Source organism: Larus michahellis, chromosome 2, assembly GCF_964199755.1.
Source record: "Larus michahellis chromosome 2, bLarMic1.1, whole genome shotgun sequence".
Taxonomy (NCBI): domain Eukaryota; kingdom Metazoa; phylum Chordata; class Aves; order Charadriiformes; family Laridae; genus Larus; species Larus michahellis.
Window position 1 is genome coordinate 10,558,718 of NC_133897.1, and position 22,563 is coordinate 10,581,280.

The following is a 22,563-nucleotide window of genomic DNA, read 5'->3' on the forward strand; positions in this document are numbered from 1 at the left end:
ATGACTGAAATGGGCACTAGAGTTCAAGCTGGTGGGAGGACAGGACACAGACACAGACACAAACCCAGCAGGTTGCATAAGCCTAGAGTACAGCAAAGAGACTATAAATAAGACTAACCAATTGGTTTTCCTGCTGACAGCAGCGAACTGCCATGGGACATTTAATTCCCTCTGATCACATAAATGACAGACAAGTTGTCACCTGCTGTGTACGACCGGCCAGGCAGAGCGGGGATGATCCCCTCCCTGTGGCAGGGGCCACCGGTCCTAGCAGCCACATCACCTCATCCCACATGCGGCTGTGGATGGAAATGCCCCAAGAGAAGTCAGGACAGAGCAGAGGCCATAGACACGGAGGTTGTCCCTGGCATGCTCAGGAAGAGACACCGGAGCTTGGCAGGGCTGGAAAGGGTTTAACATGGGGGATAGGGCAGGTGGAGGAGAGGCCAGAGGTGCTGATGTCCCTCAGATCCTGCAGCCCCGTGAGAGCCTCATGGGCATTAGGGCCTTACGACCGCAGCCAGGGCTATGAGGGACGAATTGCTCCAGTCCCTTCTGTAACACGACGGACAAGCCTTACATTGCCTTCAATATGTATTAATTTAAAAAAAAAAAAAAGGGCGGATCTCGACGGATTTAGCGGCTTTGGTACAGGTTTCAAGTGAACCCCAGCCCGCCGGAGTTGGGCGGGCCTGCGGGGCCGCCCGGCGGCCAGTGCGCGGCAGGGGGCGCTGCTGCCCGAAATGGCGGCGGCGGGGCGGAAGGGGAAGGTGGGCTCTTCCCCAAGATGGCGGCGCCCAAGGGCGGCGTGGCCAGGGGAAAGATGAAGCGGCCAGCGGCCGCCCGCGCTCGCCGCGGCGGGAAGCTGGCCAGGCTGTGGCACTCGGTGCAGGAGTTCGTGCAGGCAGCTGGCGACCAGCCGCCGTTGCTCCCGCTGAAAGACGCGGAGAGGCAGAACCGCAGGAGCCGCCGGGACGCAAGGAAAGAGAAGCGCAGGCTTAAGCGGAGCCGCCGCCGCCGCCTCCAACGCGGCGAGCCGGTGGAGGCTCCCGCCGCCCCGGCCAAGCCGGCTCTGGCCAAGCCGGCCCCTGCTAAGGCGGCCCCTGCTAAGGCGGCTCCGGCCAAGCCGACTCCGGCCAAGCCGACTCCTGCCGCGCGGCTCAGAGCCCCGGCCTCGCCCGCCGCCACCGGGAAGCAGCGGCCGGGGCCGGCCTCGCCAACCCGTTTGGCTCCCCCCGCCGCCGTAACCGTCTCGGCGCGGAAGCGGGCCCTACTGGAGGCCAACGAGGAGGAGGAGAAGGAGATCCGGCGCCTGGAGCGGCGGCTGGGGCTGGGCAAGCGCCGCAAGAAGAAGCAGGAGGGGACCGCGTTCGAGAAGGTGCCTCAGAGCTTCCTGCGGGACGGGCTGGGCTATGTGCTGGGCGCCCTGGGCTCCCGGGCCGGCCTCAGCCAGCTCTGCGAGAGCAGCGACGAGGAGGAGGCCCCGGGGCCGCGGGAAAAGGGCCGGCCCGCGCCGGCCGAGGACCCGCCGGGGCTGAGGGAGGACGAGGAGGAGGAGGATCCAGAAGACGCTTCAGACTCCTCCGACGGGGATGATGTGGAGGGACAGTGGGAGAGTGACAGCTCGTCCCCCGAGGACGGCGGGGGGTCAGAGGCCAGCGAGCCCCCAGGCGAAGACGAGGAGGAAGAAGAGGAGGAGGAGGTAGGGTGTTCGCATCAGATAACACAAACCTGCTTCTCAAGGGACATGTCACAACCTGGATACGAGCACTACTGCTAAGAGCAAAGAGAGCTTATGTTAAAATTACTGTCTGTTGCAAACTGGTGTTTCGCTTTTGGATGATCTAGTGGCTGAGGGATCTGGGGCTGTTCAGCTTGGAGAAATGAAGGCTGAGGGGAGACCTTATCACTCTCTACAACTACCAAAAAGGAGGTTGTAGAGAGGTGGCATCAGTCTCTTCTCCCAAGTAACAGGCGATAGGACAAGAGGAAACAGCCTCAAGTTACACCAGGGGAGATTTAGACTGGATATTAGTAAAAATTTTTTCACCAAAAGGGTTATCAAACATTGGAACAGGCTGCCTGGGGAAGTGATGGAATCTCTGTCCCTGGAGGTATTTAAAAGATGGGTAGACGTGGTGCTGAGAGACATGGCTTAGTGGTGGTTTTGGCCGAGTTGGGTTGATGGTTGGACTAGACGATCTTAAAGGTCCCTTCCAACCTGGACAATTCTATGATCCCTGGAGTTCTGCCTGTGCTAGGTCTTGTAGCCTGCATGGCGCAAACTTAAACTGTTAGTATCTCTGCAACTGATAAAGCCTGGATAAAACCAAGACCTAAGATGCCACGTTTTAATAACATTAGCTTAAAGAAAACTTCATGTAAAGGGAAGAGGCTTTTTGCCGCTGTTGAGTTGGTCATAAGCAGTAACTTGTATGCTTCTTTTCTATGTGAAGTTGTTCCTTTGTCATTGGTTATTAGACGGTAAAATATATACTTAACTAAAAGTTTGGTATATTAATCTTAAATAGAAATTAATATTTGTGTTCAAATATTTAAAATGCTAGTCTCATTTGGTATCTTACTTTATTGTTTTCCTGATAAGAGTCATAATCACAGTGCTACGAAGTATGTTCCCCCTCAAGTAAGGAAATCTCAGGAGATACTAGATGACAAGAAAAGAGAAGAATTGGGAAGACTGAAGAAAATGGTGAATGGCCTCATTAATAGGTAATGTAATAAGGAAAGTCGTTAATCTTTCTGGTTCAATGTGACAGTGCTCATCATTCAAAGAAAAGTGGCAAGGATGTGACTTTTTTTCTTCACAAACTGATTTTAAGTTGGCAATCATGTCTGCTATCCTTAATAATAATTGTCTTTGTTGATATAAATTTTTCAAAGTTGGTCATTATAGAAGTTGAAAAATCTAGAAAATAAATTTAAGATTGGGCAGAATTCCCCACAGCAGTTGCCTGCAAGTGCTAGGTATAATTCACTGTCAGTTGGAATATGCCGATAAAAAAACGTCATAGTGGGAGTTATAAACACCCCCAAAACCCCATGATTTTCTTTTTTTTTAAATGAAATACAATTAAATTTCTGCAATACTACAACTGAGGAGGAGCAAAACTTCATAGCTTACAGTACTGAAGAACAGAAAAAGTAATTAATAGTGTCACACATTTTAATTTTGGAGTATTTTTAAAATAAGAAATCTATAGGCATTTTATCTATGTTATCTGTAAAATGCAGACTTCTGTAAAATAGAGTATGCAGTTTGCTCAGTCGTTTAGGATTTGATTTAACCTTATATGTTAGAAAAATGTAAGGTATTTTCATACTCAGTTTCTCCAAAGACTGCGATGTGCCATAGTTACAACTGCTAAGAACAAAGTCTGTTTTCTTAATAAGATTGTTCAGCGTGACAGTAAGCACATTGACAGTGCTTTGTAAATACTGCTGCTAATCTGTTTTTAATATGTAAATACTAAAAAAAAAACCCAATAACCCCAGAATTAAACATATGTTGTATTTTTTTTTAGTTTAGTAAACACAGTAAAATACAAAACGTCCCCTCCAGTCATCTTCTCAATGTTTCTTCTTAAGCCGAGCTGGTCTCTCTGAAAAGAATAGAGTAAATTGGGTGAACTGAAAATTGTGGAACCATGTAAAGAGAAGAAAAAGTGAACATTGGATATTGTTTCTCAATAGGTTGAGCGAACCGAATTTGCCCTCCATTAGTGGACAGATGGAAGACCTCTACATGGCCAACAGCAGAAAGGACATGAATGAAACTCTGACAGATATTCTCATGAATGCTTGTGTGACTGCAGTTGCCATGCCTTCAAGATTGATGATGGAGCATGTCCTTTTGGTCAGCATTCTTCATCATAATGTAGGAGTGGAGGTAATTCTTGTGCTTGGGACTAATTTTGTTTAATAATACATATTGTAGAGTGTTTTCCTTGGTATTTTGTTTGAATCGCCTTTTAGTTTTTGATTGTATATCACTAAAAACCATCTCTAGTTGAATTTCATCAGTATTTGTAGCTTATTTGCTCAGTGTCCGCAAGTGAAAGGGACCAAGTCTGTTGCTTTATCTGATTAATTTATTTTCTCCATGAGTTACCACAGGTCAGTTATAAAAACCTAATTTTTTTCATCAAAATCTTTCTGCATCCATATAACTGAATTTTTTAAGCTTTGAATTTTCTTCTCTTTAATTACACTAATCCATCACCGTTCTCTTGGCTATATGAGGCTGTTGTTGAACGATGTGTATCCAGATAAGGAAAGTGCTACAGTTACACAATTCCTTTTACATCAGTGAAAAAAGTCCTTTTTTAAGCCAAATCATGCAAATCATCAGCAGAATTAACTAGGTATATCAATGACTCCAGAATATAAAAAACTTCAAAAAGCATGCCAGATTTTTTGGAGGTTTTTCTTTTGTGTTTTTAAGCCTGATGAATGATTGAGATAAAATATCTCTTGCTTACTATTAAGAAGAAGCTGAAACTACTGATGTCAACGGGAAGATTTTAGCTAATTTTAGTGAAACGTCTTTCAGGATACTGAGGTGTTTCAGCCCCGTGTTCCCATCAAGTTAAGTTTTCTTTCTGCATCTCAATGCAAAAGATGTATTGATGCAAGTTCTTCAGTTTGTCATGTAGTGACCTGAATGCTGTCTCTGAAAGCATACAAAATATCAGATGGCTGCAATTACAGCAGCTTGCTCCATGCAGCCTTGCCATTAATTTTTTTTTCCTCTTTGACACTTGAAAGGCAGTTCTCACTGCAAATATAATGTAATATTACACTGCTGTTTTAAGAAGAGAAACATAATCTTTTTAGAAGTTGAAACTTTGCAAAATACCTAGTAATAGGTTTTAAATATAGATATACTAATAGGTATTAGAAATAGATGATACCCAGACTGTCTTCTGTGCTACTGACTCTCTTACGCAGCATCTTTGAACATAAGTATTTAGGTATACTATGAAGCCTCACTATTTTTTCTGTAAAAGTGTAGAATATGTATTACACAAAAGCGTAATAGTACAGCTGCATTTAAGATTAGTTTGAGCGATGCAGAACTTGGGATTCCAATAACTGTGTTTATACATTTATGCAATATGGTCATTGGATAGTTAAAATCTAAGCTGGTCAAGGCCCATAATACAAGTCAGTACTGCTACTGGAACTTCTGGTTTTCACAGCACCATAGTCATTGCGGGAGGGTGTCTTGTTTAGTACCGCTGAGAAATGGCTAAGACTTAATCCTCACTTCAAAATCAGCCTAAGCTCATGCTCAGCAACTGTGAAAACTTGGTATGTTGGGGGTTGTTTTACAATTTTATTTTTTATCACCCTGTTAAAGGTTTTGTTCCAGAATGCTGAACTCTGTGATGCATTTTCTTTTTGACATCCAGCTTTTACTGGATGAATGACTAGCAGTAACAGCACGCCAGCCTGGCAGCTGGGAAGGTGCTAATATGTGTTCATTAAAATTATGTAAACAAATTCTGATGTGTGTGTACTGTAAGTTCATAACATTTGCTTTTTTTGCACAGACTTTAAAAGGCAACTGTATGGCATATATGAGGTGTAAATAACATATACTTTAAGAAAATGTCACACCACTTAGATATTTGTATATGTAAATGTAGAACATCCGTATTGGTTGAGAAGAGCAACAATATTTCTTTAAAATTAATAGTGGCAGTGCCCCAAAAATGAATGTTTTACAGATGTCTGTAAAATCTACTTATGGTTAACTGCTGGATTTTCCCCCCTCCCCCCTCTTTTAATGGAACTATTGCCAGGTTGGTGCTCACTTTTTGGAAGCCGTGGTGAAGAAATTTGATGAAATCTGTAAAAGTGACGCTGAAGGGAAAGAATGTGAAAATCTGCTTGCCTTGATTGCTCATCTGTATAACTTCCATGTGGTTCATTCCCTGCTGATCTTTGATATTCTGAAACAGCTTGTTAGCGCTTTCACTGAAAAAGAGATTGAGTTGATTTTGTTTCTTCTGAAAAACGTGGGCTTTTCCTTAAGAAAAGATGATGCGTTGGCTTTGAAGGAGCTGATTACTGAAGCCCAGAGGAAAGCAAACACAGCAGAGAAGAAATTCCAGGATCAGACTAGGGTATGTGTGTGTTTTAAAGATTTTCTGTTTATTATGAATAGACTTTAATAAGCTCTTGGACACATGTTCATTTACCAATGTTTTCTGCTACAGTCTGTTTAAATTGTAAGTTACCATTAGCGTTCAGTTGTTGCATTCAGTTATTTGCATTCTTCTTGTCTGTCTTTCTCCATTAGTTCTTAGGACACAGACACCAAACTGCTTGTAATGGGTGAGACTGGGACAGTTTTCTGTCTTATGCAGTGGACAGTGCTTCTGTTTTGTGATACTTTGTACACTTCAAAAAATGGTTGCTGGGGCATGGTGTTTAGCAGATTAAGCTTTGAATTGAAGGTTCAACACGAACATAATAAGAGTTAAAGTAAACATCCTTCTCTGTATTTCCATTCACGTAATCTAAATTTTGGTGTGTATTGCTAGCTGAGCTGCTTATTCTCACAGAATAGTAATTTCAAAGTACTCTCTCTACTAAATAAATAGCACGTAATCTACAGAAATATTTATTTTCCCAATAGGTTCGCTTTATGCTGGAGACTATGTTGGCACTGAGGAATAATGACATGCGTAAGATTCCTGGATATGATCCTGAACCAGTTGAAAGACTCCGCAAATTGCAAAGAACACTGGTGAGAACTTTCTTGACATATGTGGTATAGCTATTCTTAAACCAGACGTAATCATTTGTATTGTACGTCAGCTTGATGGGCTATAGTATTTTTCAGTTTGTTTAACAGTCTTGAAACTCTTGTGGACAAAAATCACTTCTTAGATCATTATCTCCTGTGTCCAAGTTAAGTCAGCAGACAACCAGCCTTCTGCAGAACAGTTTGCGAAGGGACTTAGCCAAAGACTTTGCCTCAGAGTCCTATGCTTGAAAAAGAGATTGTGGGATGTTTAATGATTGTGCAGAAGAAATGAGTCATTATGACAAGTTCTTTTTTCCGTAGATTTTGGATGCAGACACCTGCTCCTAACTTCATCAGAATTATTTTGGAAGTCTTAATACTTCTGAATACCTGGATATTTCTCTCTTGGGATTTTTTTGGTGGAGAGGGGACAGTTTGTCCAGAACAACCCAGTGTAAAATGCATGAAAGTAATTGTCTCTCTGGATTGAGAACTAATTCATTTTCACAGGACTTGAATCTGACTTTAGAGTCCATGTATCTCCAACCTGAAAGTCACACTGCTTGTCTACAACACCTAGAGCATTTTATTTTTCAGAAATTTGTAAGTGCAGGATAAGCACATCAGTGATAATAGGCCAGGCAACGCTTCTAGACTCTGTTGTTGAAAATTCTTATTTTGTTCAAAGAGTTTAAGCTTTTTGTAGTTTTAATTGTACAAAACTTAAGGCAGTTTGTCATGTCATTTTGTTTGATCGCAAGTATTTGAAAGGAAAATCATGACCAGATTATAAAGGCTGCAACTAATTTTGAATGTCAGCATCAAGTCTGAATTCTAATCAAGTTTTATGATTGGAAGATGGCTACTTTTTAATTTATTATCTCTTTGGTTTTTAAATAAAAAAAAAATCAAGAGCTTCTAAATGCAGATTTAAGCAATTTACTGTATTTGAGAAATTAGAGCATATGGGAAACTTGTAAATTCTTTTCCGGTTGCTGACTGAAATTAAAGACTGGGGGGAAACATGTGAGGACTTTTATGGAGAATAAGTTATTTGTTTAAAGTAATTTAAAATAAATAAAGTATTTGATATCTCCCTTTTTGTTGTTTTTTGGTAAAGAAAGCTTCAAATAAAAGATTTTGGGGTTTTTTGTATTTTGTAATTCAAGGTTCGCAGCAGCGGAAAAGAAACTCAACTCCGTGTCTCCCTGGAATCTCTCCTCAGTGCTGATCAGGTTGGTCGCTGGTGGATCGTAGGGTCATCCTGGAGTGGAGCACCAATGATCGATGATACAAACAAGAAGACTCAGCAAAAACTGCATATAGGAAAGGTAAATCCAAGCAGTGCTACTTATAAGTCTAAGTGTGAATTTTTGAATATTCTTCACACAGGTGAATAAGTTCATTTCAGAGCCCACCAAAAAAACCTTCATGGGCTCTTGTAAGACTTAAGATTTTGTACTATAAATTCTGCTCTTACACTTTCCAAAATGTTGTACTCATGTACTTTGTAAGAGCTGTTACTACAAATGTTGTGGTATAGTGTGTTTTTTCTTATCTTATGGAATTGCAGAAGTAACTTGTGTAAGTGGAAGAAGAGTCTTGACCTAAAGCAGGTTTGCTGCTATGAATTCTGACAGGTAGTGTCTGTCTGTGGGTGGCTTCTTTCTAAGCTGATGCTAAAAGTAGTGTGGTGAGATGGTCATGGTGACTTGCATTAGAGAAGCATGTCTTTAAAATAATTGGCACAATTAAAATACATTAAAATATATTTCCCTAGTTGAAAAAGCTCCTAATGATACTTGTGCCCCTGGAGAAAAGCTCAGGACTTTGGATTGATGCTTCATAGTTTACTGGAGATCTTCATTAATGGTCATCTTAAGGGCTGCGCAGAAGTAGCTTTCTTAAAGCAAGCATAAATACATTAGCATTTAATTATTTTTTTCAGGTGAGTTCAAAGATAATGGAGCTTGCTCGTAAGCAGAGAATGAACACTGATATCAGGAGAAGTATTTTCTGTGTCTTGATGACAAGTGAAGACTTTCTGGATGCTTTTGAAAAGCTTCTCGGGTAAGTACAGACTGGCACGTAAGGCAGCCCAGAGCTAAGAATAGCATTAGCTGGATTGGAAAAATAATATTGCTGGTCTGGGCTTAAGAGCATTTAATTGATAATACAATTAAATAAGTGCATAGCTAGGGATGCACGTAGGGTAAAAGGGTAGGAGAAGGACCAAAATCCTGGTGTAAGGACTAGTAGGGGACAGGCAGAACTGACTGGCAGTCAGAGGAAAGGAGTAGCCTCTGGTATTGTCACTCATGTCTGTAACTGTGATTTACAGCATCTTTTGACTTAAGAAGCCTGTATATTTTTGCACTGAAGATGTGCATCCCAGTCTAGCAGATGGAAGTCTGTTGCAAGCTTGCTTCCTCGCAGAGACAGACTAGAAGCCCCTTCAGAACATCTCTTGGTTTTGTTGCTGGATTTCTGTACAACTGCCACTTCCTTTGCTTCTTGCTGCCTTGTTAAGCAATCTCATAGGTCTCTGTCCATACTTGCATGACCTGGTAGCGTTCTAGCACCTCCGCTTTCCTCTTGCAGGATTTATTAGCTTTGGATTTGCTGCAGGGTCACATTTCATGTTAAGACCAGTTTCCTTACCACTTGGCAAACAGTTCTTCAGAAGAAAATGCCATCAGGGAAAAGCTCAAACTAAGCTTTTCTTTGTGTTTGTCAGAATATTAACTCTAAGTCTACAGTAACTGGGAGGGGAGAGAGCACGTCTGAACTTTTCTATTGCAGCCTTGTAATTTAAGGGAATTGTCTTACCAGGATGGCATGCAATTATTTAATTTGCTAACCAAACCAAAACAGACTTTGTAATAAACTCAACTAATATTTGATTAAATGCCACTTCTGCAAAACACAGCTTGGATTTAAGACTGTAATGGAGCCATTCCAATATCTTAATATGGCCTGTTCAATTAAAAGAAATTAGCTGCTGCTGCTGCAGTTCTTGCCAAGACCTGGTAGTTCAATTTGCAAATTGATTCTTGACTCTCATCCATGCTATTTAAATTAGTACACATATCTGTATACAAACAGCCTTGGCAGAAAAACTCTGTCTGCAGATTATCTGGTGTGTGTTGATACTGATTTTTATACAGCGAACTCAGAGAGAGGAATTCTCAAATCTCCCCACATCTGGGAGAGAATAATGGAAAGTACACAGAAGTTTCAGTGAGGGAATTAACTTCAATGTGAACATGCGTTCCAGAGTGTTTGGGAATTTATATTTGTATGTCAGTCTCATGAGCAAGAGCCTGAGGAATACAGAAAGGAATATCTTAACTGCAGTTGTTGATTGATCTGCTGCTGGATCTCTGGCAGAGTTGAGGTGCGGTTAAGTGGTAATTTAAACCATTTTAAATACATGCTGCTATAGTTCTGCTTGTCTTTCTCCTTGCATCAAAAGAAAGTAATTAGTTTGAAGCCACAAGAGCTCCCTGAAGTGGCTCAGCTTGTGACTGCAGAAGTGGCAGTGTAAAGGGAGAACTGGGAACATCACTGGAGACAAAGAGAAGAGAGTGAGACTTGATCTGTTTCATCAGCTGAATGGCCGCACCTCCTTCACAAACAACAAACTCACGCATGTCAGGGAATGAATGCTTCTTAAGTTTGATGAAGGGGCAATTTTTAAGCTATTTTGTAGAGGTGAAGAACTTGAAGAATATTTACATCTCAAAAAATAGAAACTTGTAAACATCTTGGATATCCTGTTTAGTGGGGTGTGTAGTTCAGGGTAGAGAGTATGTGACTATCTACTAAAATCAATGAACTGCCTTTTGAAAGGTGGGTTTGAGTATTGCTGTCTTTGGTCTAAAGGCAATGATGGTCTTGGACTTCGGCTGATGATAACTAACATACTTAGAGACAGGCTTCTGTTGGTGAGAAATAATGTACTTCAGAGGTAGTTATCCCGTATACAGGGAGAAATTCTTAAGTGATCGAGACACACGAGTCCGTGGGAGTACTGTCACTCATGAATGATTTTAATAGGTGAAGTGGTTGCATATTCTTTACCTAAGATTATTAGGTTTATGAAATCTGTACAGGCTTATGGTGAAACTCAGCAGTGAAAGGCAAATCCTGACTTTTAAATCTAGATGTTTAGGAATGATAGGTCTGGAAAGAGAAAATACTGCTAGGTCTGTGAAGAAGTGAAGGTAAGAACAAAGTTGAACGTCAGAGTGCTGATTTACTTGCTTGCAATGATCTGGCAATACGAATATTTCCTAGATAGGCAAGTCATGATAGAAGTGATGGTGAACGAGGAAAAGGAGGGTGTGTCGAATTAGTGATTGCAATGTAACTTCACAAGTCATCTATTAAATGTCTGTCTGGTGGCTGAGACCTGTGTATTTAAAACAAACAAACAAAAACCAGCTTTTGTTGCTCTGTATTAAAATCAGATAGAACTTAGCTGATAAGAGAACAAGCGAATTATATCACAGGCACAGTGCTTATAGCGCTGGTCTCTCTTGGAGAAGCAGACTTCTAAGCTTTCACTGTGCATTAGCAGTCAGCCTAGAAATCATCCCAGATTTTCATATTGTAAAACCTTAAATTCTGGGGGGTTTTGGCTGGAAGACAATATTTTTTCTGTTAATCTGGTACGTGTCTGTGGTCAAATGCAATGGCTGATGTCTGGAGGTGTATACAAATGGGGGTATTAGACTCAAGCAATGACAAACTCTACTCTACTGTCTGTAAAGTAAGTTCCAGTGGAGTCAAACTTAGTTAGAAAATACTCTTGAGTTACTAACGCCATATGAAACTTGAGCTTGAAGCAATGAAAAGAATTTTGTTTGACGTTTTTCAGATTATAATACGAAGCATTTTTCATTTTAATTGGTTTTAACGCTGCCAAGCATTTGACAGCCCTGGAAGCTAAATCATATTACTCACAGAACAGGTGCATTGCGAGTTAGTTGCCATTCCCTGCCAAAGTGTCTCAGGCCTCTCTTAGGCTGGTCAGCTGTTCAAGTGGGAAAGCTGTTCAGTCCTCGGCCTTTATGCTGAGGCAGCCAACATAAGTACTCATTGGTAATGTTTTTCTTTAGGCTGCTGCTTTTTTTTATTTAAGGTGGTTTGAAATCATTGACTACATCCTCTTAGGCTACTGTCAAACAATAACGAGTTTCAAGTATCGTGTAGCATGGAGTTGACCTAGAGATGAAGAGATGCATATCACCAAGTAGAAAAAATATCTTAAAATATTTTCTTAGTCCTAGTAAGTACCACAGAAGTGAAGGGCCCTGGGAATGGTTCTCTCGATAGGTTTATACTGTTCCAAAGGCTGGTTTTGCTTCTATGACCATAGGTACAAGTGTGAGATAACCGCAACAGAGTCAGTCCTACAAGAACAGCGTTCTTGTTTTATTATTTAAGCGTTGTATTGGTACACCGTGCAGCAGCGCTTGCTGCAGTACTACTGCTGCGTTCAAAGGCACAAGACTGCATGATGACAGTGCCCTCTCCTCTGTTTTTCTTCCTGGAGAGCTATAAACATGGAGTGGGCCATCTTTCCTTCCACAGGGGGTAATTATACTTGTATCATTGCACTTCTGCCTGTTAATGGTCTTACTTTTGCAGCCACTCCTTTAACGCTAATAATACTGCAGTATTTCCATCTTGCCATACTGGGATACTGATTTAGCCTGCTGTCTTAAGGGTTTGACTCCATTCAGCATTTTAAAGACTTTGTAAGAACTTTCTGACAAGTAAAATTTAATGTGATGTTTGGAGGGTATTTTTTTAAGTATTACTCTCTGATGCTGACTGTAGCTCTTACTTTGTGGCAGTAATTTTTTTCCTTACTAAATGGTTCTCGTTCTCTTGCTAAATTTTAGGCTTGGACTGAAAGATAAGCAGGAGAGAGAAATTGTTCATGTTATCCTTTACTGCTGCCTACAGGAGAAGACATATAACCCCTTCTATGCATTTTTGGCTGGCAAGTTTTGTGAATGTGACAGACGATTTCAGGTGAAGAAAAATCTGTTTCTACTTTGTCATTATCGTGGTTTGGAAGACAGTTATTAAATACCTGAAGATTAATGCATACCTGGTAGGATCTTGGTTTGGAGGAAAAATTCTGCCATTATAGCTATGCATTCGGTAAGGCGTACTCATGGTCAGATCTGAATAGGAAATAAAATAACTACTGCAGAAGCTTTGCTTTTCTCTGTTTTACACATTTTAAAAGAATTGAACAGTCTAATCAAGCATCTGTGTTAATTAACAGAGGGGTCATAAAGAATAGAAGGTCAAAAGGTTTTGTTATGTTGTTACTTATTTAAACAGTCACTTGATTTGTAGGAATTTTTTTTCCGTTGACACCTAGGTGACATTTCAGTTTAGTATTTGGGACAAAATCAAAGACTTAGAAAACCTGTCAGCTGCTGCTGTCTCCAACTTGGTTTCACTGTTGGCTCACTTATTAAGGACAAAATCGTTGCCACTTTCAGTTCTCAAGGTTGGTGTGTTTTCTTTTCAAAATATGTCTGTGTTTTCCTTATGTTTGCTAGTCCTGTGGAAACTGTATTTTCTCTGTTACCCAGCTGGTACTTAAGCTATTCATGGTCATAAGCTAAGGCAAAACATTTTATAAAATTACTATATTAATCCAATTGATCACAGTACTGCTATAATTTGGAGAAAAGGGAACCTGTGGTGACCCAAGCATACAGAAAGTCTATAGCTCTATATCTAGAGCAATGGTAAGATTATTTTCTTTAGAGTATCCAGAGTTGGAACTGAGGCCCCTTCATTAACAGGCTTTGTCGGTGGATTTTGTGCTACGCTTTTTAGCTGTGCCAAACTTAAGACTCGGTATATATGGGAGGTCAGTTGGTGTGCTTAAAGCTGTTCATTTAGAAGAGAATTCAGCTGTTTGAAATGCTTGAATTAATCTGATTCTCCCTCTCTCCCTACTAGGTAATCGAATTTAGCGAACTAGATAAACCCAAAGTCCGCTTCTTGCGACAAGTATTAAGCATGCTGTTAATCAAAACAGATCCTGAAGAACTTTGTGACATTTTTGTGAGGTAAGTGATCAGAGAGATCTCCAGGGAACCCTTGGTGAGTAGTAATTAAGATAAGAAGTTTGCTTATTTTGTTTGGAATTATACCGTGCCTCTCCCAAAGATCAGCCATCCAAACCTTAAAAAGTAAGCTCTCCTGGGTGAGTGGGGGGGGGAAGCGTATCACTTGTGTGTTAGTGCAGGCTGTGATATAGATACAACTCAGAAGTGTTATACAAAATAAGGCTTCCAGGTACTCAATGTATCGCTTCGGTCGTAGGATTTTCATGGGCAGAGCTCTGTCATTAACTTGCTTTCCTTATTGCTTTACCAGCTGTGTGCAGTGGGATTCACTCTCCCAGCAGTCTTTGCTAGAAGGTATCTTTAGTGTAAGAAGGAGAAATAAAGAAATACAAATGAGGGAAAGGTTTGGAGGATTTATTTTTTTTAAATTAACATTGTCTGGAAAAATCTTATTTTTGTATATGGCCAGGTTTGCTGCAAAATCTCCATCCTTGGAGATGCTTAGGGCTCTGAGCAGCTGGACCACACCTGGATGTTGGTCCAGCTTTTAAACAGGGAATCAGACAAGATGACCTGCCGACATCCTTTCCGACTTAAGTTATTCCGCTATTCCATGATTTTGTGGTACTAAACTTGCAATGTTGAATAAAGCTAGAAAAAATTAGGTAACAATGTTTCAACCGTTAGGCTGCAACACAAGGAAGCTCAAACATGGTGTTTGCCTCATTTTTTGCTGTAATGTAATCATTTGCATGAAGTCTAAGCCTTGAATATTCCATTTTATTGTTGTGGAACAACTGTATGTTGAGTGTGTTTGGGCTGTTTGCCAAACCAACGTAGGCTTGCTGGTAATTTGAAATCCTCTTCAGGAAGGCTCCTTTTATAAATTGGATTTTTTTCTATGTCTCTGTTTGAAGAAGATAAAGAAAATAATTAAACTTCTGAAACAATAGAAGACTAAATACTATTTTTGATCTGTATCTTTACAGGGTATCTGACAACCCCAAACTGGGAATGCTACGGGAAAGCTTGAAACTCTTCCTTACTCACTTCTTACTGAAAAATGCACAAGCTCAAAAAAATCCTGAAGAAGTTAGCTTATTAAAAGAAAGAGTTGAACTAGCAAACAAGGCTTTGCAAGCAAAAGAACCCAAATTGAAGCTATAGTTCTGTTTTTCTAATAAAACATTTAGAAAAACTGAGTCTGTATGAAGATGCAAAGCTTTGTTAGTCTTTCAAACCCAAATAATTGAGAATGAGGAGAGCCATGTTACTCTAAAGGATCTGTTTTTTGACGTAAAGTTACTTGGCCCTATGCACTAGTTACAGGTTTAATTGAAGGTGATACACGGCCTTTTTGAAGAAAGGGAAAATGTATTCTTTTGTCACGTCCCTTTTTAGCATGAGTGCTTCATGTTGCTGGGTAGTATCTGGAGAAGAGCAGGAGTTTCTCTTGTATGATACTCCCAGTCAGCAGTAGCGTTCTGTGTTGCATATTCTAACCTTTCATTTAAAACAATAGCATAATACTGACCACTGTTAAAGAAGCAGCCTTAGCCAGAGGCTTTTGGTAACTAATTGTCGTATTTGCCTGAAGAAACAGGCCACTAGATGGCATGAGTACGGGTGAGTCAGTTTTGGAAGAAAACAACTTTTTTCTTAAAGTGTTGAAGTTACCTTCTAATTCTGTGAATTGTTTACCTGACTGTCGGTCAGTTGGATGCAAAGCTGTAGTAAAACGACTTGAAGATCTGACTTTGCCCAATTATATTGGGCTTAGAGATCACAGCATAGTTTTATTGCTCTTTTAGCCTGATTTTCGTGACTTTAAAATCGGAGTTGCCTAATCACTTGTGTTAATCAGATTTTTCTAGGCATAAAGAATATCAGTATGAGTCTTTCAGTAGGAGAATACCTTCCTTAAGAATTTGCTCGCATTTTCTGTTCAGATGTTTTAAAAAAAAAAAAAATCATGTACATTTCTTTCGGTAACACTCAGTGTTAATGGTTTGTTTCTTTTGTCACCTCACCACTACACATTAAACTGAGATTTTTCTAAAGGCTTTGCTGTTTGTATTAGCTTTACTCTAGCTGACTTGCCAGGAAGGGAATGACCTTAAAGTGGGGGAAGAGGATGAAGCACTTTATTGTCTGCAGTATACATCGGCATAATCTACCTGTGCTGGAGCTGCCAGCCCTATTTCTGTAACCGGGCTTGCCCTCGAGTGTTCAATAGTCCACTCACTTATGGTGCCTCCTCATTGCGTTTGATAACAATTGATCTGTTCAGCTGCTTTGGATCTGTCCCTGTTGGGAAAATTTGTTTCCCATAGGCGTCCTCCAGAAAATTTTCAGTTCTGCAGCAAGAAAGATGGACAACGATTTTTAAAATTCTTTTTATTTTTTTAATCAAAGAGTTGAATGTAGAGTACTCTGCTTGCTCAGTTGTATGAGCAATGTTTTCAGGCGGAGGAGCGCTTCCCCCAGCAGCCAGGGAGCTGTTTTTCTCACCTCTCCTCTTTTGGAGAGGGCAAGTTGTAGGGAACAGGGTGTGCTGGGACCAGAGAGACCCAGTATTAAAATCCCAGGTTACACGAGCATGGTAACAACTAACACCGAAGAGATTACTATCCAAAGAACAAAGCAAGATGCTTTCTTCAGCCTGTTTCATATTGTTGGCAGCTTTTAAGCATACAAAACTGGCCGTTTCCCCTCAGTTGTATCTTACTTGCCATAGGCAGAAGAGGAAAAAAATTTAGCTAAAATATTTCTAAAATTCATACCCATTAAAAAAAGTATGGGCAGCAGAAGAACTGACACTATTTTGATGGATACAAAAGTCACCACTTCAGAGACTGCATGCGAACGGCTCCCTTGCAAACAACAGTGCCGAACCTCCTGTTTTAGTTTTGGAGGCTGGACTCGGGAGAAAATCTGTGCAAGCCCCTAGAAACTGGCTGCTGTGGAATGCACGGGACCTTGGTGAGTAAAAATTGCTCCCCCTAGACTGCAGCAGCCACCTAATTAATTACCTTTTTTTGCAGGAGTTTAGGTAGACCCAGCATTTCAACGTGTTTGTGGTTTAATAATACATAAATGGAAACACATTGCTGTAGCTGGGAGATGGAGGCAACTTTGCTCCTCGAGATAAATCCTGAAACATCTTCCTTAAATTAAATGGGACAGGCTGCCGGTTCCTTGGTCGAGCGCTTTCCTGGGTGACCAGAACTGACCACGCTTTGCTGCCCGGGGAAAGACCCATAGTGTTTTATGGGTCTGAATCCATTCACTTGCTGCAGCTGCCTGAGGCGGTGTGATGCAGGTGTTGCTATGCAATTAGAGGAGATGGTTTTAACCTTATACTCTAAAATTACAATTGCGCTTTTTTTTTTTTTAAACAGAGACTTGCATTAGCTATTTTTTTTATCCCAAACAGCTACTAGGTTTTGTTCAAACTTACAGTTACATTATTATGCTTTGTTGCTGAAGAAAACAGATTTTACCTGCCTGCAGCTTTTCCATTTGTCACGTTTATATATAAACATAAATTTTTTTGAAAACCTGAATTTTCCAGGAAAGCAGCCAAAATATGCTGCCAGTCCACAGTGCCATAGTCATGGTACAAGGACAGTTGCTGCAGGTGATTCTGCATAAGTCCTGTCCTTTCGCTGTGATTCTGTGAAGGAATAACTGCCAAACAGAAATTTGAAAATTCTAAGATAAATTTGAATTCCTGAGTCTTGGATTTTGCCACGTTTAACAATTTATTTTTTTCCGTGGTTTCACTGACCAAACTGCCGGAGCTTGACGGAGGCGGAAGACCTGTCAGAGCATGCTGTTACTGTCCGTACGCATCTGCAAGCTCTCGCTTCTGCGGTCCAGTCGCATCCCAAGGATACAAGGCACACGTGAAAAGGAAAGCTGAGATTATTTTATTTTTTCATGTATTTATATTAAAATATAAATTGCATTTTTATATCATGTATTGTATAGATACTATATATAAATGTATGTATACATTTATAAAATATATATAATATATAAAAAATATATTTTTTTAATATATATCTCATATTTTTAACCCTGGAGAAAAAACTTGCCACCGGCATAGCCCTGCCAAAGCGTCTCCTCCTTATAGCAGGGCTGTTGGTGCTGTGCGGTCTCTCTGTAGCAGCAGCAACTCCAAGTGCCGCAAAGCTGCCCACGAAGCGCCGTCTGCCGGCAGAGGCTGCTGGGGAAGTTACGCTGGGCTTGGACACGTTTTGCTTTGCCTGCCGTGGAATAAATGTTCAATACCACACACACGACAGCCGGTGTGTTGCGATTTCTTCCTATTGAGTATTAATCTGTTAGCCAACATCAAACCACCATGAGAAACATTCCCTGATCATTCCAATGAGAGAGATGCCACTTAAAATGTTCCAGAATTCTTCCATGAAGGAGATTTGGGGGAGTTACTACTTCATGAGCAGAAACGGGCTCTGAATTGGTAAAGACACACTACACCAGAGAAGCAAGAGCTTGCAGCGCTCATCCTTACGCCTGACAAGCCCGTGGAAAATATAGCATGATTTGCTTTAGATGCACCTAACTAAAAGCCGGATGTTTGATTTTATTTTTTTTTAGCTATATAGCAGAAGATTTCAATTCCCCCTTTAAACAGCACTATCCTCTTATAGCTATTATCACGGGTTTCAATTTTTGTTTTCTTTTAACCTGGACAGTGATGTTTTAAACTTTCTCTGTTTTCTGTATCAAAATTAACAGGGCAGCAAAGTCTGGTTTTTAGCTTTGGCCGGAGTGTTATGCCGATAAATCATACACGAGTCCTTTTGGCAGGGTTTTAGCACCGCACCTGAATGGGCCAAGTATCTGCAGGGCTTTTTTTTTTTAACTTGACGTTTTTCCATTGTCCTGCACGCTGGGGATGAGGAGTTGATATCAGCGGCGCTCGGAAAAGCGCAGATGCAAGCGGGTCTGCCCTGCCTGGCGCTGGCGAAGGTGTGCAACCCAATACCGTGCTTAAAGCACATCTGGGATCGTTTCATTCGCATTGTTCTTATGGGTGAACTTTGCACGTGAAAACTTCCAGCCCGGGAGCAGCGCGGTGCTAAATGTGCGTGACAGTGCTTTCAGCTTAATAAATACACGAGTGGCAGCTCTAATACTCACGTTTTTTGCTGCGTTGAGTGCAATAGCAGCTTAGTGCCCGGCTATATCCCGTGTGTGCGAGAACCAATACGTGATTTTTTTTTTTCCTGCAGTAGGTGAAGCACTTTTGTTTTCAGGAGACAATTTGATTCGTAGGGTCGCTTTTCCAAGGGCGGGGTGTAAGTTTTACCCTAGACTTTTTGGGTTGGATGGATTTCAGGAAATTGGAGGGAGAGATATGACTCTTTTACCATATGCCACTTTTTGTGATTTCATCTCCTGGAGGAACTTTCCTTCGCCCTCCAGTAAAGCTTAGTTTACCGTGAGGCCCGCAGGCACGGACATCACAGCTGCCTGTATAAACCAGCCCTGCTGTCCTCAAATTCTGGTGCAACCTGCAGCCTTGCTTTAAAACTAATTCCAGTAGCCTTCCGCTAATTTAAATGCATGCACAATTCGGAATCGGATATCACGTGGTTTCCCTAATAAAGCTTTAAGGAAATGAAATGAGCATCTGTCAAGAATAAGCTTAGGGAGAGCCAGCTGGCACCAAAAATTCCTTAAAACTGGTGTCCTAGGACAATACGGTTCAGGCACCAAAACGAGCTCACTTTGTGCAAACGGAGAGCTTTAAAGTGAATACGTTAAAAAATGACGTAGCTAGAATGAGAGGTATAGAGTAAAACTTACGAATAGAGACCTTTTTTGAATAGTTCCTTTAAAGCCTTTTGTCAGTAACAGTGAAATGGTTGTTTCATTTTCGTAAGTGAAAGATTTCCAAGCATGACACATTTTTCATTAAAAATTCCATTATGGACCTTTTTACCGTTCAGTCGGTAAGCAGACCCTCAAATCTCTCTTGGGCATGCAGGCACACACGGCCCTGGCGCGAAATAACAGGGAATATTGTTAGGAGGCAACGAAGCCCACAGCGGGAACCACCTTCAGTTACAGTCTGGGGATGGAGCAACACATTTTTCCAGTATAGAGACAATAAGCTGAGATATGCTCGGTGTCACCTTGGGGAACAATAAGTCATCTTGATTGGATTTTCTGGGCTTGCATCTTATTCACAAAACCGTCTCTCCTCCTCAGCCAAAGCTATAGATTCTGGATGGAGGGTTTTTTTTTTCCTTACTCTGTAGTTCAGTTCACCCTTAAAACTTAACTAGGTGGTGTTTACTTTCCAAATTTCCCTAACTAAATGGTTTGAAAATAAGTCTGTTGGTCTCTTGAAGGTTTTTGTTCTGCAGGTGCTGTCTGGCAGAGACTAGGAAGCAGTGCAGAAAGGCAGGCACAGCAATTGCGAATCGTAAGCGTTTCCTACGATGATAAAGGCTGTCGAGGGAGGCTCCCGGGGAGCTCTTCACCAGCGCTTCAGAGCTCAAGCAGCAGGCAATAGGTAGGCTGGAAAGCTGCTGTGGGTTTTGAATCGGTTGGGTTTTCTCATCTGTGGTCTGAAAGCCACGTGAGAATCGGATCTGGAGGGACACTAGACCCATCGGTGTTTTTCAGGCTGTCCTTCTTTTGTGAAACGTTACACCAACCTTGCGAGTTTAAAGGGGGCTTCAGGCTGCTGAGGGCTGGAGGAGCAAATCTTTATTCCCAGACAGGATTTTGACACCCTCACGGATGGTGAGTAAAACTTTCCCTGAAATGGCCTCCTCCAGGGAGGGGCCAGGGCTACGCAGGGCTGGCGTGGAGCTGTCAGAGGCACAGGATTAACAGGTTTTGCAGAAGAACACGTTAAACTTTTTCAACGTTATCCCGTATTCCTCTGCTGCTAAAATCGACCCTCAAATCCAACCTCTGGATGTATTTATCAGTCCTAAAGATGAAGGTCTGGAAGAATAAAGGAGTGGGGGTTTCAGGTATCTTGCCATCCTTAGCTGATGAAAGAGCTTTCTTCTTCCCATCCCCAAAGCAAAGAGCACCCATGAGGAACCGTACTAATGAGAGAGGTGTCCTCTCTGGGCGCCTCCAGAGTTACCAGAAGAGATCTTTTTCATGGTGCATGGTGGAGGCTGCTGGGAGCTCCTTCTCTCCATGAGTGATCCAACTTTAGACACCTAAGTTGGCCTTCCCATCTCAACGTGACGCCGTGATCCCTGCGGGTGAAGAGGTCACACACTCCCCCCCTTGCTGTCCTACAGCCAGGGAACCAGCACGCTGGTTTCGCTCATTTACCCAGGAAATCTGCGGGAGAGGCGCGAGCTGAACTCACAGCCCAACCCAGCCACCCGTTTCAGTGGCACAGACAGGATCTCCCCCCTCTGCTAAAACCTCCTCCATGAGCTTTGCATCACCTAAAACCTGCGTTACACTGAACAGCATCTGATGGCGGGCTGAAGAGTGAAAATGTGGATAAAATTTATAACTTTTATATACTTACACAACTTGTTATTCCAGCTCCTCTGTAGCCATTAACACTGGCCGTGATCACTTCATCGGAGGTTTCTAAGACACACGAAAAGGCAAAAAGGGTGGGAAGACCAGCTGTTTCATGAGGTGAAGGACGAAGAAAGGTGAAGTAACCTGCACACGTTGCCAAAGCAAATTACCTGCAGAACGGAGCCAAGTGCCATGATGCTCTGGGCAGGACCACGGAGGCAGCAGATCACTGTCTCGCATCACCTGAACCTGCTTCTCCCGGTACCCTCAGCTCACCCTCTCAAGACCGTGTGAAATGCTCATATATAGCTTAAAAATCCTCAGCCCACAGTCAGTCAGGCCCTTCGGAGAAGTTGGGGGGCTAAGAGTGTGGGAGGGAGCGATGAAGGTAGTCAAGAAGATCCCTGAAGGAGGGTGAGAGCCACAGCAGGAGCTGGGAGGGGAGAAGGAGGCAGCAGAGACAGCGGGAACCACTGGCTGACGCTGCTGAAGTGTCATCTTAATTATCCCTGGCAAAAGAACAGTGATTAACATCAATGACTGTGGACAACCTTTATGTAATTACTCATTAACATTTCTAAAATTGCACCTAGCTGCTACAGCAATACATGCTTTATAGATTCATCATGTTGAAGTCCAGAAAGAATCATTAGATCGTCTCTGCAGACCTCTGCGCATCGCCAGCCGCGATTACACTGCAGAAATTAGCACCGGAGGTGGCTCAGCGGCTTGTGCTTGGCTTTCACGTACTTTCCAGAAAGGGCATCCAGGGATACCAAGCGATGGACAATCTGCCCCATCCCTTGAGATGTTGTACTGAATCGGGATCGTTCCCCTGCCCCATCCCCAGGTTTAAATCCATGCTGGCTGCCTTTCGTTTGTATTTATGGAAATAAATGGTACCCACAGCCCAGCGGGGCTGGATGGGCACAGGAATTCTCCGTCCCTGTCTCCTCTGTGCGGGAAGAGGGGAGGCAGCCGAATTGTAGGCTTCTGCATTGTCCATCTGTGCTCCTTCTTCAGACACAACTCCCACCTGCCAAAAGCTACCATCAGCCAAGAACATTAGCAGAAGTCCTGTGAATAATAATTTCAAATAATGGATTAATTAGAGGAAATTGTGATCTGCTTACGAATGTC

The 22,563-nt window shown here is 41.9% G+C and overlaps 1 protein-coding gene across 4 annotated transcripts; it reads left to right on the forward strand.

Moving 5' to 3' along the window:
- Nucleotides 1-171: 171 nt before the first annotated feature.
- Nucleotides 172-22,285, forward strand: NOM1 (nucleolar protein with MIF4G domain 1). 4 transcript variants are annotated; one of them, XR_012585423.1, is made up of 14 exons: nt 172-1,702; nt 2,606-2,730; nt 3,712-3,907; nt 5,826-6,149; nt 6,665-6,775; nt 7,945-8,106; nt 8,724-8,845; nt 12,688-12,820; nt 13,179-13,310; nt 13,772-13,881; nt 14,871-16,863; nt 20,271-20,434; nt 20,548-20,667; nt 21,442-22,285. XR_012585423.1 is itself a non-coding variant. In XM_074574135.1 (11 exons), the coding sequence occupies exons 1-11, from the start codon at nt 788-790 to the stop codon at nt 15,046-15,048; spliced, it is 2,508 nt and encodes an 835-aa protein (XP_074430236.1). In that variant the 5' UTR covers nt 172-787; the 3' UTR covers nt 15,049-18,138. The 4 variants fall into 4 exon arrangements, 1 of the variants encoding a protein (XP_074430236.1); XR_012585422.1 differs by having other exon boundaries at nt 20,271-20,667; XR_012585421.1 differs by lacking the exon at nt 20,548-20,667.
- Nucleotides 22,286-22,563: the final 278 nt, after the last annotated feature.